The following is an 18,411-nucleotide window of genomic DNA, read 5'->3' as shown; positions in this document are numbered from 1 at the left end:
TGCTGTTCTTGTTTGGATGCGATTAAAGAGGGAGTTAAAGCCGCGCGTCCAGCGTCCCTTTATCAATGGTCATTGTTGATGGCAGGTCTTTTGATGCTTGAGAGACAATCAGACAGCTTTGAAGATTTACCCTCAGGCCTTGGTGCTGGGAGTGTGTGTGTGTGATGATGATGATGATGATGATGAACGATGAGGCAGACCTTGGGAAGGACGTTCTGCCAGGGGAGAGGAGCGTTTGGGAGTCGGACGCTAACACACCGCTCATTCTGTCGAGTGGCTTTTCAATGTTTACCGTCGCACTCATTTCCCGGAGTAGAAGCCTGATTGATCGTCCGACTGATTGATCGTCCGACTTGGTACCGCCTTGTTATGGAGAAGGTTGGCACAGTTTGATTTTACACTCTTTACACTTTCTGTTTCCGACCTGAATCCTTTTCCTTCAGGCCTCCCAGTGCAGCAGCCCAGCCCGGGGGCTCGGTGCTTCGCTTTTACCCCGGTATCACGTAACAACGTGAAGGACAGTAAAACCTCGACATGCGAGCGTTCAGAGACACCAGCAATGTTTTGCTTTGACATTTGAGCTCGGCCCAGGAACAAATTAAACTCGTACGACAAGGTCATTCTGCACAACCATTGTGTTGAGAAGAAGGTTGAAATAACGTGAAAACATATTTCCTGCCTGTAAGTGTACACGTGCACACGTGCATGTGAAGTAACACGTTGCTCTCTTTTATCCCTTATTTAATTTTGTGCTACTTCTCAATGTTCTTTTGGGCAGCATGCAATTACATTGATATTGCAAAGTTAACTTTACACTTTGTTTTGTGTGAAACAAATCGATTGGACGAGCTGGTGTTTGCTCACAAGATGTTCTCCCGGAATGAACTCAATTGGTTGTTATTATGTCAAAAGTAAAAGTCAGAACCGTGGAAAATGAGACACAAGCAAACGTTTAATTTCCTTTACTTATAAGTGTGTGTGTGTGTGTGGGGGGGGGGGGGGGGTGCAGCGCCTGCTGCCATTGAGCTGTGGGTTTACACACTAACTGCCTGATGAAAGACGTATAATTGATTCTGCAGAAGGGACTGTGTGTGTGTTTGTGTGTGTGTGGGGGGGGGGGGTTATCAGCGTGAGCCGCTGTGATAAATATAAATAGCTTCTTAGCTGTTGCCACAAGAAAAACAAACAGATAAATAAATAACCTCCAGTGACATGACAATTTAAAATCAGTTGGCTCTCCTTTTATTTTCTGGCCACTGTGAGGAAATATTTTTTATCTTGTGATATTAATCACACACACACACACACACACACACACCATCATCATCGGCGGTCTCTCGTAGTCGAGCATGACTGTCCTCCTTCTTGGTCCTTGTGGGTCTTCAGGTGGGCTATAGGCCTATCCTGGACCCAGTTATTCTGGTGCAGTGTGGACAGGGGAACGTAGTGGTGGTGGGTTTGGGTTGGGCCTGTTTGGTGATTGCTCTCTCCTTTCTGAGTCTGCGCTTCTCTTGTGCAGCATGGCGGAGGTCATCGTTGTCCTGTCCCGCCCCCTCACGAACAAGGTCTCTCCAGGTCGCCCTGACTGTTGCCGTGTCTTCCCAGGATTTAGGGTCGATGTGGCACTTCTTCATGTTTGTCTTGATGTTATCCTTAAACCTCTTCTTTTGGCCTCCCGGGGCCCGTTTCCCTTCAACGAGCTGGGAATAGAGGACTTGTTTTAGGAGGCGAGAGTCAGGCATGCGGATAACATGGCCAGTCCATCTGAGCTGGTGTTGGGCAACGATGGCAGTGATGGTGGGAATATCAGCCTCCTCCAGGACGCTGGTGTTGGTGCGCCGATCCTCCCAGCTAAGCCTGAGGATTTTTCGGAGGCATCTCTGATGGTACGTCTCAAGTGCCTTTAAGTGCCTGCTGTATGTAGTCCAGGCTTCTGATCCATACAGGAGGGTGGGAAGTACCACGGCTTTATAGACCAAGATTTTGGTCTTTGCTTGGAGGTCGCGGTTCTCAAAGACTCTCTTTCTTAGCTTTGAGAAAGCTCCACTGGCACAACCGAGGCGATGGTGTACCTCGTCATCAATGACAGCCTTTGAAGATAAAAGGCTGCCAAGGTATGGGAAGTGGTCCACATGCTCCAGTCTGATGTTGTCAATGGAGATGCTTGGGGGTAGGACAGGCATACTGCTGTCTGGTTGTGGTTGGTGGAGAATTTGTGTCTTTTTTATGTTGATGGCTAGACCAAGCTGTTTGTATGCCTTCGCAAAGGCAGATAGCATGCACTGTAGGTCCTCTTCTGAGAGGGCTACGAGGGCGTTGTCGTCCGCATACTGCAGCTCCATGATGAACGTGGTGGTGGTTCGACCTTTAGCCCTGAATCGGTTGATGTTGAGGAGTTGACCGTCGGTTCTATACATAATTTCGACTCCCCGTGGCAGATGCTTGCTTAGGAGATGGAGTATAGCAGCAACAAAGATGGAGAATAATGATGGAGCGATGACACAGCCCTGTTTGACTCCAGTGTCAACCCGGAAGGGTTCCGATTCGTCTCCACCGCCACTGAGTACCGTGGCTGACATATTGTCATGCAGCAGTCTCAGTACCCAGATGTATTTGTCAGGGCAGCCAATCTTTGCCAGAACCAGCCAAAGGGCCTGACGGTTTACCGAGTCAAAGGCTTTGGTGAGGTCTATGAAGGCCATGTATAGTGGTTGATTTTGTTCCCGGCATTTTTCTTGCAGTTGTCGAGCGATGAAAATCATGTCTGTGGTTCCTCTGCTTGGGCGAAATCCACTCTGAGACTCAGGAAGGATGCTTTCTGACAGGGGGGGTGAGTCGGTCAGCCAAGACCCGAGCAAGGGCTTTCCCTATGGTGGACAGGAGAGAAATGCCACGGTAATTCCCGCAGTCTGCCTTGTCTCCCTTCTTGAATATGGAGACAATTAAGGCATCCCTAAGCTGGACAGGGATTTTCTCTTCTTGCCATATGTTGAGAAGCAGGGCATGGACGTTTTTAAGAAGATAGGGCCCGCCTTTCTTCAGGACTTCTTCTGGGATGCCGTCTGGCCCAGCAGCCTTGTTGTTCCTCATCTTCCTAATAGCATCCTGCACCTCATCCAGGCTAGGTGGTTCTCCCATGCTTTCAACTATGGGCTGGTGAGGGAGTTTGTTAAGGGCCTCTCAGGAATCATGTCCCTGTTTAAGAGACCCTCATAATGCTCTTTCCACCTTTTAGAAATTGCCTCCTTGTCCTTCAGCAGCATAAGCCCATCTTTGGAGAAAAGGGGGGTCAGGCAGCGGTAGCTGGGGCCATATACCGCTCGCGTGGCATCGAAGAAACCTCTCGTATCTCCAGAGTCAGCAAGTTGCTGAATCTCCAGAGCCTTCGTTGTCCACCACTGGTTCTTCAGTTTCCTGACTAGCTTTTGGGCAGATGCCTTCGCTTTAATAATAATAATAATACATTTTATTTGTATAGCGCTTTTCTTAGGACTCAAAGACGCTTTACAGTGTACATAGTAAAAACAATAAAATGAAACAAAAAATACAAACAATAAAAATGTGAACACGGATATAGAATCAATAAAATTCAAACAGAAAAATAATACATTAAAAGTGAACACGGTTTAAGCAGTCAATAAAATTTCAACAGTGCAATTATAAAGTAAAAGCAATGTTAAACAGATACGTTTTAAGATCTTTTTTAAATGAATTTAGATCCGGGTTTGCTCGTAGCAGTTGTGGGAGTGTGTTCCAAAGTGTGGGTGCAGCAATGGAAAAAGCTCTATCACCCCAGGTTCGGAGCTTGGTCCTACAGGGGAGGGAGAGGAGGTTGGCGTCTGCGGAGCGGAGGGAACAAGATGGGGTGTGATGGTGGAGCAGATCTGTGAGGTAGGGGGGGGGCAGATTATGGAGAGCTTTGAAAGTGATGAGGAGGACTTTGAACTGTATGCGTTGGGGGACCGGGAGCCAATGAAGGTTTTTAAGGACCGGGGTGATGTGTTCACGGGAGCGGGTGTGGGTAAGGAGGCGAGCAGCAGAGTTTTGAATGTATTGCAGTTTATGTAGGGTTGTTGATGGTAGTCCATAGAGAATGCTATTGCAGTAGTCGATTCTGGAAGTGACGAAGGCATGGATCAGGGTTTCGGCAGCAGAGAAGGTGAGTGATGGACGGAGGCGAGCTATGTTCTTGAGGTGAAAGAATGCAGTCCGGGTTATTTGTCTTACATGATGATGAAATGACAGTGTAGAATCGAGGATGACGCCAAGGTTGCGGATAAGTGGGGAGGGAGTCAGGGTGGTATTGTCGAAATCGAGCCCAAACTGTTGGGTGGATTTTGTGATATTTTTTGAACCAATGAGGATAATGTCTGTTTTGTCACTGTTTACTTTAAGAAAATTGTATTTCATCCAACTTTTGATGTCATTCAAACAGTTGGTGACTGTGGAATGGACCTTGGAGTCTATGGAGTTAGTGGTAATGTATAGTTGTATGTCGTCAGCATAACAGTGAAAATGGAGAGAATGACGACGGATGATGTCGCCAAGTGGGAGGATGTAGAGGATGAAGAGGAGAGGACCAAGCACTGAACCTTGGGGGACACCTTGTAATAGCGGGGCTGTAGAGGAGGAGCAGTGGTTGATGTGAATGAACTGTTGTCGGTTTGTGAGGTAGGACTGAAGCCAGGACAGAGCGGAGCCGGTGATGTTGAGGGTAGTCTTGAGGCGGGATAGGAGGATGGAATGGCTGATGGTGTCAAATGCTGCGGTGAGGTCCAGAAGGATGAGGATGCTTAGATGGCCGGAGTCGGAGGAGAGGAGGAGATCATTGGTGACTTTGATTAATGCTGTTTCAGTGCTGTGGTTTGGACGGAAACCGGACTGGAATGGTTCAAACAGACTGTTGGAGTTGAGGTGAGTCTGAAGTTGTGCAGCAATGACACGCTCTAGAATTTTAGACAGGAAGGGGAGGTTGGATATGGGCCGGAAATTTGATAGATTTTCAGGGTCAAGACCAGGTTTTTTAAGTATTGGGGTAATAGCTGCCAACTTGAGAGACTGTGGAACAGAACCAGAAGTGATTGAGGAGTTTATGATTCTAGTGATCAGCGGCGAGATTATGGGGAGACAAGTTTTAATGAGTGGAGAGGGAATAGGATCTAGGGAGCAGGTTGGAGTTTTAATGCCTGTTAGAAACTGAGTGAGCTGTACAGATGAGATGGCGGTGAAGTGAAATAGTTGCTGAGTGGAACTAGAGAACGGTGAATCAGGGGGAGCTAGGTGAGTTGGGGGGAGATTAAGGGAACTGTAAATATTGTCGATTTTGGACTGGAAAAAAGATAGGAAACTATTACATTTGGCGATAGTGAAGGATGAGGAGGTGTTGGCTTTAGCATGGGCTGCTCTTCTAACCTTGCAGTGGATGTTATTCTGCCAGGTTATGAACGTTTGCCGCTTGATGTCAATGAGCTGTTGAATTTGTGTGTCGTTCTCATCATACCAGTCTTGATGTCTCCGCTTTTTGTGACCGAGGATGTTTTTACAGGAGTCCATGATGGCACTGGAAAGCGTGCGCCAGTGTGTCTCAGTATCCTCTGGATACTGTTTGGGCAAGGCAGCGCCGAGAGCGTCCTGCAGCCGTTGTCGGTAGGCGGTGTCATCCAGCCGCTCGAGGTTAAGCTTCGGCCGGCTCTGCCTTTTCTGCACCCTCCTTTTCCGCATTAAGCGGATAGACATGACGGAGCGAATAAGGCGGTGGTCAGTCCAGCAGTTGTCTGCTCCGGTCATTGCTCTGGTGTTGATGACATCACGGCGGTCTTTGGAGTGGACAATGATATAGTCGATCAGATGCCACAGTTTGGAGCGAGGATGCATCCATGATGTTTTGAACTTTGTTCTCTGACGGAAAAGTGTGTTGGTGATGGCCAGGTTGTGCTCTGAGCACTTGGTTAGCAGTAGTAAGCCGTTGGAGTTGGTGTTTCCAACCCCTCCTCTCCCCAGCGTACCCCTCCAGAGATGGTGGTTTCGACCCACTCTGGCGTTAAAATCTCCAAGCAGGATTAACTTGTCCTCCTTGGGCACTTCTGATAGGATTTTGTCCAGGTCAGAGGAGAAGGCCTCCTTTACTTCGTCCTGTGCATCAAGCGTTGGGGCGTCGGCACTAATAACAGTGGTCAGACGTACGGTCATCAGGCGCTCGCTGACGCCCACAGGAAGTTCATGGAGGTGGTTGATGAGGCAGTTCTTGATAGCGAAACCCACACCATGGATCCGTGGCTCATTAGCAGGCTTTCCTTTCCAAAAGAAAGTATATCCGCCTTTCTCCTCCTTCAGCTGCCCTTCATCAGCCAGTCGGGTCTCGGAGAGTGCTGCGATGTCGATCTGGAACTTCCTTAGCTCTCTGGAGATGATGGCAGTTCGCCTTTCAGGTCGATGACTGGCTTGGTTGTCCATGAGGGTCCGAACATTCCAGGTTCCAATATGTAATTTCTTTTCTTGTTTTCGACCGCGTGGTGATCCCTCTGGATGCGGTATTCCAGACAGGACTTCGTGAGGCAGGCTATGTTTGGGGTACCTTTTCTAACCCCCTCCCCTACTGGGGTGAGCAGAGTGGATCCTGATTAGGGCTTCTCAGTCATGGGTGCAGCTGCCGAGAAGCTCTTTCTGCCTCAGTCCAAGAACTTAGCGACTGAATCTAACACCCACCGCCTGTGTGCCAGGTTGTGACTAGGAACTCCCAGACTTCACTGTCCTGTCCCCGTTACCACTTCCTGATCGCCACAGGACTTTGTTTTGTCCAGGATGTCAAATGGATGGGTTCCCTTTGGGAGGATGCCTGCGCGTGACGTCTTTTAGCGTGGGGAGACTGATGCGCCTGCAGCCACCACACGGTCCTTGGCAGAAAGTGGTCTAGATCCAATGGCATGGAAACCATGACGACCGGAGACCACCCTCTGTTGCAGCCTTCATCCGCCTTCGGTGCCGTTGTGATTCACAGTATCATCCTCCGCCACTTCCGCCGTTGAGGTCTTTGGATCGCGCTTTGTCTGGAACCTCCCCCTCGACCTTACCGCCTTGGGTGACCCTACCAGGAGCTAAAGCTCCCGACGGCATCGCTCTTAGGTTCATTGGAACATGCAAGGTTCTCCACCACGACAAGGTGGCGATCATGGAGAACACCCACACACACACACAGAGCAGTGTTTCCCGGTGGATGCACCCTACACTATATGTTATTTTCTCTGCTGGATATCTGTCTGTCCATCTGCAGACGCAGCCCAATGAATCCACACACACTTGGTGTGAAGCAGCATTTGGGACCCAGCATTCGGTTGGGTCAGAACCAGTTGACACCATGCTGCGTCTGTCGCTCTGTCTGCTAGCCAAACTAGACCGATGATCAGCAAACAGCGCCCCCTGTTGGCAAACGCCCAACCTTTCTGTTTGGTGACTCAGAATACAAATATCAGTGGAACCCACACGTGTGTGTGTGTGTGTGTGTGCGCACGCATTTTCATTAATATGACTGCAGATGCTGATAATTAGAAAGATCTCACTCTGTGATCTCTGCCAAGAGTCAATTAGCCCGGTGGATGTGTGGAAGCGGCGCCGTCGGTCCTGTGGTACGAGGAAACATTTATTAACGTGTTTGTGTAATGAGAAACGGTAGGTTCCACATCGAGGTGCTTGACAAGTATGAATTAGCTCAGGGCCTGTCAGAAACCCAGAGCAGAGAGCTGCTCGAGAAATGTTTTCAGAACCCAATAACCGCTCGTCCTGTTGAATTCATTCATCATCATCCAGTCAATAAAAGCTAACCGCTGTCAGCTGCTCTGATGCACGCTCATCCCATTCCCTTTAAAGAGGTCGTAAAACGTGCTGCACAGTAACAATTTACTGAATGAATTCAGTAAATGTAACAGCTAAACCTTATATTACGCACTTGTAATAACTATTAAACAATTATTACACCAATAGCGACTCACTATGACACGCACCTTTGTTGAAGTTGGGGTCTCAACAATTGCTTTTAATTAATACTACCTGGAGAAACAACAGCTACACAAAAGCAAATTATTAACAAGAATAATTTGCATGGATTATAAATCAAAAACACAATAAAAAGGGAAAACCCCGATAAATACTTCTTTGTTTTTCTCATTAAATAGAAAATAAAAAAACAGTCACAACAAATTTACTGTTTCACATTCAATGATGACATTTAGTTTGAAATGTGATTTTTCACTTTCAAGCGATTCATTTTTTCTCCTCCGCTCAAAGGTCTCCTTGTCCACCTCATTATTCTCTCTTTCCAACTCTTCAAGTCTTTGAACCAGAAATCTTTCAAACGTTTCCAACTGCTCTGCAGAAAACTTACCGGCTTGGCGGTTTCCTGTTTGAGTCAGGCTTGCAGGTGTGTGGTGGTTGCAGGATGGGACGGGGCTGCTCGTGGTGGAGGGGGGGGGTTCGAACCCACATAGTGTTTGAACTCGCACTGCCCACACCACGGCCTGTAGCTTCCTGTCGAAGGTGGACATCTCTTCTGTGTGTGTGTGTGTGTGTGTGAGGGCCTGGCGTAGGCTATCACCTCACCACCTTCATTATGCTGCACTAACAGAGTCTTTAGAGGCGTCGGTGTACACCTTGAAAGGTGTAACGTTGCGTAGCGTAACCCCTGGAGAGGTTGGTGGACGCCGCCTCACACTCAGTTGACCACTCAAAAGGCACGTTGTTCCCTGCCAGCCGGTTCAGCGGCCCCTGTTTGTTGAGATAAGTCACGCACAAACCTCCTGTAATAGGAGCACATACCCACAAAGGCGCTGACCTCACCAGGAGTGTGGGCTGGGCCTCAGTGTTCCGTGGGTCTGGCTGGAGACCCCCCCTGGAGACCACGTGGCCACGTAGTCCCTCTGGCGTTCTCACATCGCTCTGCCACTTGTAAAGCCTCCTCCAGTCCGTGGCGCCCTGCTTCAGGCACTTCAACGCCGGGTCAAGACCAGCCAGAAAAGCGCCGGACATCTCATCCCGCTCACATCAGCAGCGTACACTTCCAGGCTCTCACCAGACGCATGCGCACGTGCCGACAGGCTGGCTCTGAAGCAGTCCAGTAACTGTCTCTGCCCAAACGCTGCTCCTGCTCTCTTCTTAACCACAGAGTAATCCGACTTGCTCACATCAGGAAGGTAAGACCTGTAAGATGAGGCCTGCTGGGATGGCCGTTTCTTTCCTTCTCTCCAGGATGCTACCACCAATGAGCTCGCTCGCTTGCTGTTGGACACAGGCAGACGTGTAAGGCAGCGGTCCCCAACCACCGGGCCGTGAGGCATTTGTTACCGGGCCGCGCAGAAAGAATAGCTCATTTATACTATTTCCGTTGTATTGATTATTAGCGTCTAAAAGGTGTTTTATTTTGAAAAACGACCGGATTTTCTCCAACGTAACATTCGCCTGTGAATTTCCTTGGTCACGTGATACGTAACGTACTTAAAGCCGTAAACGAGTGAAAATTCATTAAACAAACAAACAAAGAAACGTCTTTGGAGAGCTTCTTTGCTAAAGGGAAAAGTCCAACTGAGGAGGAAGAAGAGGAGGAAGAAAAGAAAACTTCTTTTAACACACAAACCAGGAGTCAGACTTAAAACACGGTTTATCTACAACAGCTGATTAGCTTAACGAGCAATGAAGGGTTCAAAACTGCTTCGGCACATTGAGACCAAGAACCCGGATTAAAAAACAAGAACCTGGAATAAAAGACAAGAATGTGGAATTTATGAAACACAAAACGTGACCATGGAGGACAACTAATTATTGAGACCACAACTTATGGTGAGTAGATATTGGTGTAATACTTGTTTAATAGTTATTGCAAGTGCATAATATAAAGTTTATCGGTAAGATTATATATATATTTTATTTATTTTTATTACCCCCCGGTCCGCGAAAAAATTGCCCGGCATGAAACCGGTCCGTGGCAGGAAAAAGGTTGGGGACCGCTGGTGTAAGGGACACTCCGACGTCTGTGTGTGTGTGTGTGTGTAAAGCTGTCTGTGTCTGTATGTTGCAAACGTCTTTGTCGTTTGAAGTTCGTCTGTTTCAGCGCATCCTTTTGGTTAGTTCTCCGCAAACCAGAAATATTTGCACTTGCTTTGATGTTTTGGAAGTAGACGTTCTTTAACCTGTTCCTCAAGGATAGCACATTAGAAATAATAATAATAATAATAATAATGCTTGATTTTATACAGCGCTTTTCTGGGCACCCGAAGACGCTTCACATTGTTCATTATTCATTCACTCCATACTTGGTGGTGGTGAAGCTACTACTGTAGCCACAGCTGCCCTGGGGCAGATACAGCCACCCTGGGGCAGACCAACAGGAGCGAGGCTGCCAATTCGCCATCGGCCCTCCTGACCACCGCCAACAGTCATTCGCTCACAACATTCACACAGACAATGTGGGAGAAGTGCTTTGCCCAAGGACACAACGACAGTGCCCACATGTGCCAGAGCCGGGAATCGAACCGCCAACCTCTTGATCATAGGACGACCCACTGCGCCACCGTTTGCTGCTGAAATGAGAATTCAGCAGCAAACGAAACCCAAAAATGAAAGTCTTGTGTTCTGCTTAAACACAATCTATTTGCTGTTGTTGTTTTCTGGTCTTCATTCCACCGTTTCTATAGTAACTAAAGCCATTCAAAGGTAACGGTAGAACCTTAGGTTGAACAATTCTTTTCTGTTCGGCTCCTCCACAGAGTTTAGTGGAAATCAATTCAGTATTTTTCATGTAGTCAAAAATGCCAATTTGATCAATGTTAAATAAACAGCTAAATCTTGGTTCTGCACCAAAGGGTGATGATTTATTTATTTGCCAATTCTGCTAATTATTATTTTAGCGAGTAACAACCTAGAAGAGCCTTGGTGCATTTCTAACATTCCTCCATGACCTCTGACCCAGCCCAAGGCCACTGAGCAGAATCGTGTGATTCACCACAAGGAAAAGGAAAAGGACCTTTTTGGTTGAAACATCTAAACCGTATTCAATCATCCCGGGTTTTATGTTTGGTTTTCATCAGCAGACACTGAGTTTCAGGAATGTGATAACTGTGGTTTGGCAGGATGACACATTGAGAACGAGGTTAGGGTTCGAGGTGCAGACGAGCGCCTTGGCTATGGCGTACTGACCCTGATGATCCAGGAAACCTGACTATGAGTAGAACATAAGCTCTTCACCAGCTCCCTGCAGGTCTGGTCGAAGCTAGCTGGCTAAGACGTATGAACATCTGGTTTCCTCCAGGTGTTCTTCTTTGATTTTTGCCACCACATAATACTTTATTGAATTGGCTTTACCTTTATTTGACTTTTGCCTTGCGGTTGGCTTGCTGTTGATGTAACAACGGCGGAGCATCTTGTTTTCGTTTTATTCCTACACTGCCCTGATGAAAAGGGGCCTTTGTCTACCGGCAGCCAGCAGGACAGGATCTGCTGCTTGCTAGAAGCTAACTCAGCCCTGAATAATAAGCATCAGTCAAGTGGGAATCCCATAGATGTGGTTAAGAACAACTGTCCTACCTCATGCATACCGAGCAGCCTTTTGGTTAACTCCTTATATGTTTGTGCATGTGATTTCCCCCGTGAGACCTCATTGTAATGTTAGATGCATTACGGGTATACATGTAATATCTCCCCTAGACATTTGCACTCGTCCTTCCACCCTGCAGCAAGAAGCTAAAGACTAAAGAAGGAATCTGTGCTGCCTCACACTCTTACTTTGTCATGGAGGACTGACTGGCTAGGCAGCGGCACAGCGCCCTGGGGTAGAGCTATTGGGCCCCGTACGTTAACTGTCGCCCTCCTCAACACTCTTCATTAGCACCACTGCAGACTAATTGTTGCTGCTTAAGTCTTTATTGCTGCGGGGTCTTTCACTTGTTCATCTCTTTCCCTCCCGCTCTCACTCACTGGTTTTCCCCTCTGCTCTTTACCACATGCCATAATGGGAGGGGCAGCACTTTGTGTGGTGGTAATTAGCTTTTATGGTGCCGCTACGAGCAGGGTCCTTTCACAACCATGGCCGTCACTCTGCTCTGCCCGTAGCTTTATCACCCCGCAGAGCTCTGAGCAATTAGTCTGCAAACCCCCCCCAACCCACTGCAGCCAGAATCCAGTCATAGCCATCCAAATACCAACGGAGATGCTCCCCACCTCCTCCTCTGTTCTCCCACAGCAGGAGTAAAAGCCAGTTGGCTTAACAAAGACCTCCTTTCTTTCGTGTTTGGATGCCATTTGATCCAACCTGCTGTTTACAAACTGGAAATCTGTACGAGAGTTTCAAATGCAAACGTGATTTTGCAGAAGGACAGGCTGAATGGGATAATTGTCAGCAGAGAGAAGCAGAAATGAACGATGCACCTTGTTCGTTTCATCATCAGACATTGCAGCAGATTGATCCCATCGTTTAGTGTCTGCATGACTTGGAATCAGATCTGAGGTCTGCTGGAACTTCATTGGTGGACTCTGTCTCATCCGGCCACATTCAGAATCTCCCCTTGCAGGACTAATAAGGGAATATGCTATCGTAGTCACACCAAATAGGATTAGCAACTTAATATATTACAACTCTGAATAACCCAAAGTACATACCAACGGGTTCTTATCCCAGACCTTCACGTTTGGAAACTCTCTTGTGTGTCTCATCAGTCGGGATATTTATGCTCAAACACTGTGTGACAGGAGGCATTTAATATTTCAACACATACTGTTCGTTTTTTTGCATTTGCTTTCACACAAGATGTGAATGCAAATCTCATGCTTGAATGATTTTATGGATGATCCATCAATCAACCGAGAAGGAACAATCCCTCGGATGCTGGGTTTGGAACCAGCAAACTTCTGAGAGGGCCACCCTTAATCAGTTCATCATATCCACAGTTGAGTAGCAGAGTTTTTCCTGTTGGTGCAGGCAGCTCCATTTAACACCTCTATGATATCAGCCCCCCAAAGAATTGGGATGCGTGTATTTTCTTCCTTTGCTCTTATTCAGTGAACAAACATGTGACAGGTGTGAAATGTGCACACCTTTTGTGAAGAGGTAAACGAAGACGAGGACGCAGTCTCAGGCAAACAAATAGACTTGAGAAGAGTGGAAAACGATTATCTGGACATCAGCGGCCTATCGAGGAACCCCCAGAACGCTGCCTGTTGTCCTGAGACCGGTAACATGACAACCCTAACCCCCTGGGGGGCCGGATTTGTTTACTCCTATGTGCCCAAAATGTACACAAATATCTTTACAGCAAAGCCCTTGTTCGGCTTCCTCAAAAGAGGAATGGAGCAACAGGATAAAAAAAAGCTCGGATTCTGCAGACAAGGTGGGTTTATTTGTTGGAGGGTTGGTCTCTGTTCACCGCCTGTTTCTCACGGACGGTCAGGATTGAACTCATTTAGCCAGCTGGAACAGTTTCTGCTCCGGCTTTGCCAGTTAGAAGAAGCTGTTTTCTTGGCTCCTCTTCTTTAACCTCAGTGTGTGTGTGTGTGTGTGTGTGTGTAACAATCATCACGCCAGCACACATTATTCATTCATCATGTATCTCCCTCTGCTAAGCAGGCAGGCATTGAAACATTGATGACCGGCATCGGTCGTAAATCACGCAGGCTGACCCGGAGAGGACCTGCATCTCTCCCACGGGCTTGGCGAGCGTCAGCTCATTTGCATTTTGAGCCACACACACAATGAACAGGGAGCTAAGAGGTCTATTTAGGTATCCTATTATACATGAACACTTCAGGAATAAGCAGATAAAACAGCTTTTTGAACAATATACAGATGCTAGTTCACCTCCCATGATACATGTTAGTGTCTTTGGTCTTACTGGCACAGGTCATGTCCAGCGTGTCCTTAATGTCCTCGAGTGAAATGAACAAATGAAACGCTGCAGTAACAACTTGATTCCTCCGAGTCACAACTCATCCTGAAATGTGTTTCGTTGTTTGTTTGTGTGCTTGTTTTAGTCAGCATTCAGACACAGTGAAGCTCGGCTGTGTCTCCATCAGCTACGAGGGGGGGTCAAGAACAGTGGTGTTTGAGAGCCTGTGAATGAGATCCCATTTGGGATGTGTGCTAATGAGATGCTCGTGCCTAGAGACATCAGCGTCTAACGATTAACACATCGTAAATGCCTGCGTGGGGGGGGGGGGGGGGGCTCCCTGCCGTGTGACGTGAAAGACCTGCTGCTGTAATCAACGGCTTCCTTTTCCGATACACAGACGAATATTTGGATACTGGATGTGTGTTGCCATTGCAGCATTTCCGAACCACAAAAACAGATATAACTTAAATTAAACAGAATAAATGCGTGTTGTTTCCAGGGCTGCAAGAAAATGTCAGCTTCAGCATTTATCTGAACATCTACAACAGAAAGCTACTAGTAATGCAAAGCCCCCCTCCCCCCTTCCTTTTGTATAACCATTTACACCACTAAAGTAAATGTTTTGTGCACCTTTATCCATCCTGAGGTGTCCAGTCTCTTAGAGCGACAGAAATTTATCCAGAATATCACCCATATATTGTGGACAGCTGCTTGGAATTCACTCTGAGAAGGACAAATCCCAAGCCGGGGGGGACATTTGAACTCCTGGGACCTGCTGGTGGTCTTGTCACTGAGCTGTGGTCTTTCCTTCTTAGCTTAGATATTGATCTGCTGCTTAGGCAATTACTCTGAGCAGAGCCTCCCCCTTCTCCTTTCTCCTCCCTGCACCAATCTAAAGCTGCCTCCAGTCAAAAGAAGTCAAATTGCTTTACTTTTGTTTCTTTATTTTGATCACCTGCCAGCTATGGAGGATAGGAATGCTGATACGATTCAATTACTCCTTCCCCCCTCCTTCCACACTCGAGGCCTGCAATCCAGCAGCAATGCCACCTGGACTGGGGGGGGGGGGGGGGGGCATCATGAAGATGTGCGGACCGAGACAGCTTCAGCTCTTTGTCAGCACCAGCAGGTGTTGCAGAAAGGAATGCTATGTCAGTGACTCAGTAGGTGCGTTTACATGGACACATTTAATCAGATTAACAGCCTGATCGGAATAAAACTGCTTCATGTCCACACCCAAAACCGATTAGTCTGACCCAATCAAGCTCAATCCGATCAAGATTCTATCCTGATAGTGATGTGTCGGTCGCGAACGATCCGGTTCAAAGAACCGGCTCTTTGAAGTGAGCCGTTTCCCTCCTGGTATATTTCCATTGCACTAAGCCAGGGGTGCTCAATACGTCGATCGCGTGACATATTTTTGATTGACATGCAGGGTAGCCAGTCAGATGACGACTTAATTTTTCTGCCCTTTAGGTCACCGCCCATGCGCAAAAAGGTGCCAAGTGCAGCGAAACTAGCAAGCTAGTCACGAGTTATCTCCAGGTTTAAGCCCTCGCTTTTTTCTTCAAAACGAAATAAAGTTTATTACTCTTGTGAGAGTAAAACTAGAAAACGACAATCAGAGATTGCAGACCCCGCCTCCAATAGACTATTGGATCTTGTGAGACAGTAAACAGGGCTTCCGGATCAGAGGGGCCAAACCTGCTCTAGCTTGCTGCTCCGGAACGTACTACAAGACTCCTTCTGGACTCTTTTTCCCATCATGCCATTCGTGTCCCTCCCTCTTAAAGTGACACTCCCATGTTACAGCACAGGCACAATTCCAGATGTAAAAATAATTCTAGAATCTGGATCCAGATCCGGATCAACGCCATTCTCGGGGAGGACCGAGCCACGGACAGAACCTTGCTTGTGTAATAATTTCAAGTCGATTGGGTTACGAGTTTTTGAGTTATGCGCGCAAACAGACAGACAAACAAACAAACAGACAGACAAACAGACCCAATTGCATTACCCTTGCCTCCCCTTCGGCGAGGGTAATAAAGCTGCTTCAGTGATTCAGCACGTCTGGCGTGTCCATCTTGTGTTGCTGCACTTCAGCCTTCTTCCCCAGTGTGAAGTCTGGAAGTTAACCCCGGAGGACGAGCAGCCTCTGGCCTTGGAGAACAACGATCTCCCCGGTGTCTCCCAACCAAGGTTCGGAGACCAGAACCGGAAAGGTTTAACATTACCATCGGTTGCCGGACCGAGTAAGAAGACAAAAACATATCACTTTCATACGGAATGGGAGGCGGACATTTTTTTCACGATGTCATTTAAACGCCTTTCTGCCTGTGCCGCCCATCGATCGCTCTCCAGACAGATGTTTTATGTATTGATACACTGTAGAACACTTTTTCTGCTTCAACACGACCAAGAGGCAGTTTTCTTCCTGCAGTACTCTTCATCAGATACTCGGAGTAATGAAATTTAAATTAAAGAACTAGCAGCGCTGCACCTGAGCGTTCCTATCTGCCGCTGATTATGATGATGATGAATATATTTATTAGATAGAATGTTATATTTAGCATATGTTAATAGCATACATTTGTTATTGCACGTTTTTTATTGCACATAGTGAGTAGGTGTGTGTTTAATCCTGATCGGTGTTCAGAGCGCTGATGGCTCTCGGGAAAAAACTGTCCCTGAGTCTGTTGGTCCTGCTCTTGTGCAACCTGTAGCGCCGTCCGGAGGGCAACAGGTTGAACAAGGTGTGTCCAGGGTGGGAGGAGTCTCTGACAATGTTTGTAGCCCTGCTGAGGTAGCGAGAGCTGGCGATACAGTCCAGGGGGGGCAGAGAGCAGCCGGTGATACAGTCCAGGGGGGGCAGAGAGCAGCCGGTGATACAGTCCAGGGGGGTGGCAGAGAGCAGCCGGTGAACTTCTGGGCTGTGTTGATCACTCTCTGCAGGGTTTTCCTCTCCACTGCTGTGCACGCGGCGTACCACACTGTGATGCAGTACGCCAGGATGCTCTCTAGGGGGCTCTGTAGAAGGTCACCAGCAGCTTCTCCTCCAGGTGGTTCCTCCTGAGCACCCTCAGGAAGTGGAGTCGCTGCTGGGCCTTCTTCACCACCGCCGTGGTGTTAGCAGACCAGGACAGGTCGTCGGTGATGTGGACGCCCAGGAATTTAAATGAGTGGACCCTTTCCAAGCAGCCCCCCATGATGGTCAGTGGAGCCGGGTCAGCGGAGCCGGGTCAGTGGACCAGGGTCAGTGGACCCTCTCCACGCAGCCCCCCATGATGGTCAGTGGAGCTGGGTCAGTGGACCCTCTCCACGCAGCCCCCCATGATGGTCAGGGGAGCCGGGTCTGGGCTGCGCTTCCGGAAGTCCATGATGACTTCCTTAGTTTTCGTGGCGTTCAATGAAAGGTTATTCATCGAACACCACGCCACCAGTTTATCAACCTCATCTCTGTACGCCGACTCGTCTCCGCCCGAGATGAGCCCGACCACGGTGGTGTCATCAGCGAACTTGATGATGGCGTTGGAGGGATGGGTTGGCGTGCAGTCGTAGGTGTACAGAGAGTACAGGAGCGGACTCAGTACACATCCTTGAGGGGAGCCGGTGTTGAGTGTGACGGTGGGGGAGAGGTGGGAGCCGAGTCTGACCCTCTGTGTGCGGTCAGACAGGAAGTCCTTAATCCAGGTGCAGATGGAGGTGGAGAGTCCAAGGTGGGAGAGTTTAACCGTTAAAATGTCCGGTATTATTGTGTTGAACGCCGAACTGTAATCCACAAAAAGCATCCTCACGTAGTTCCCCCGGTGTTCCAGGTGACATCATCAGTAGAGCGGTTTGCTCTGTAGGCGAATTGGTGGGGGTCCAGAGTGGGGGGGAGTGCGTCTTTGATGTGGTTGACGATCAGCCTCTCGAAGCACTTCATGATCACAGGCGTAAGTGCAACAGGCCTGTAATCATTCAGACTGTCGATGGCCGACTTCTTGGGGACCGGGATGACGGTGGCAGATTTCAGGCGGGGGGGGGGACGATGGACTGTGACAGGGAGCGGTTGAAGATGGTGGTGAAGACCCCGGTCAGCTGATCAGCACAGGCTTTGAGTACCTTCCCAGGTACTCCGTCCGGCCCTGCAGCCTTCCTGGGGTTTACAGTCCTCAGCACACGCCTCACTTCCTGTTCCTGAAGTATCAGTGTGCTGCTGCAGGAGGGGGGGGGGGGGGGGGCTGGTGGGGTGTGACCGTACCCGGTCTGTCGGCTTCAAATCGGGCAAAGAAATGATTTAATTCCTCTGCCAGCGAGGCGTCCCCGTTCACAGTCGCCTGGTTGCTGTTCTTGTAGTGGGTTGTGTGTTGAATTCCCTGCCACATCCTCCTTGGATTGTTCCCGGCGAAGTGCTCCTCAATCCTCCGTTTGTAGGCCCCCTTGGCCTCCTTGATGCCTCTCCTCAGGTCTGCTCTGGCCTCGCTGTAGAGGGTCTTGTTGCCAGACCTGAAGGCGATGTTGCGGAGTCTGAGGAGTGCCTGCACTTCACTGGTCATCCAAGGTT

The 18,411-nt window shown here is 48.4% G+C and overlaps 2 protein-coding genes across 2 annotated transcripts in view; one reads left to right on the top strand and one right to left on the bottom strand.

Moving 5' to 3' along the window:
- The window catches only part of nlgn1 (neuroligin 1), a 374,131-nt gene that overhangs the window by 34,144 nt on the left and 321,576 nt on the right, over window positions 1–18,411 (top strand). The gene's annotated exons all lie outside the window — the stretch shown is intronic.
- On the bottom strand, window positions 3,658–6,453 carry LOC137899095 (uncharacterized). Its single transcript, XM_068743104.1, has 2 exons — window positions 5,413–6,453; window positions 3,658–5,241 (listed from the first exon to the last, which is right to left on the bottom strand). The coding sequence occupies exons 1-2, from the start codon at window positions 6,451–6,453 to the stop codon at window positions 3,658–3,660; spliced, it is 2,625 nt and encodes an 874-aa protein (XP_068599205.1).

Source organism: Brachionichthys hirsutus, chromosome 9 (assembly GCF_040956055.1).
Source record: "Brachionichthys hirsutus isolate HB-005 chromosome 9, CSIRO-AGI_Bhir_v1, whole genome shotgun sequence".
Taxonomy (NCBI): domain Eukaryota; kingdom Metazoa; phylum Chordata; class Actinopteri; order Lophiiformes; family Brachionichthyidae; genus Brachionichthys; species Brachionichthys hirsutus.
This window is presented reverse-complemented; position numbering and strand designations above follow the sequence as displayed.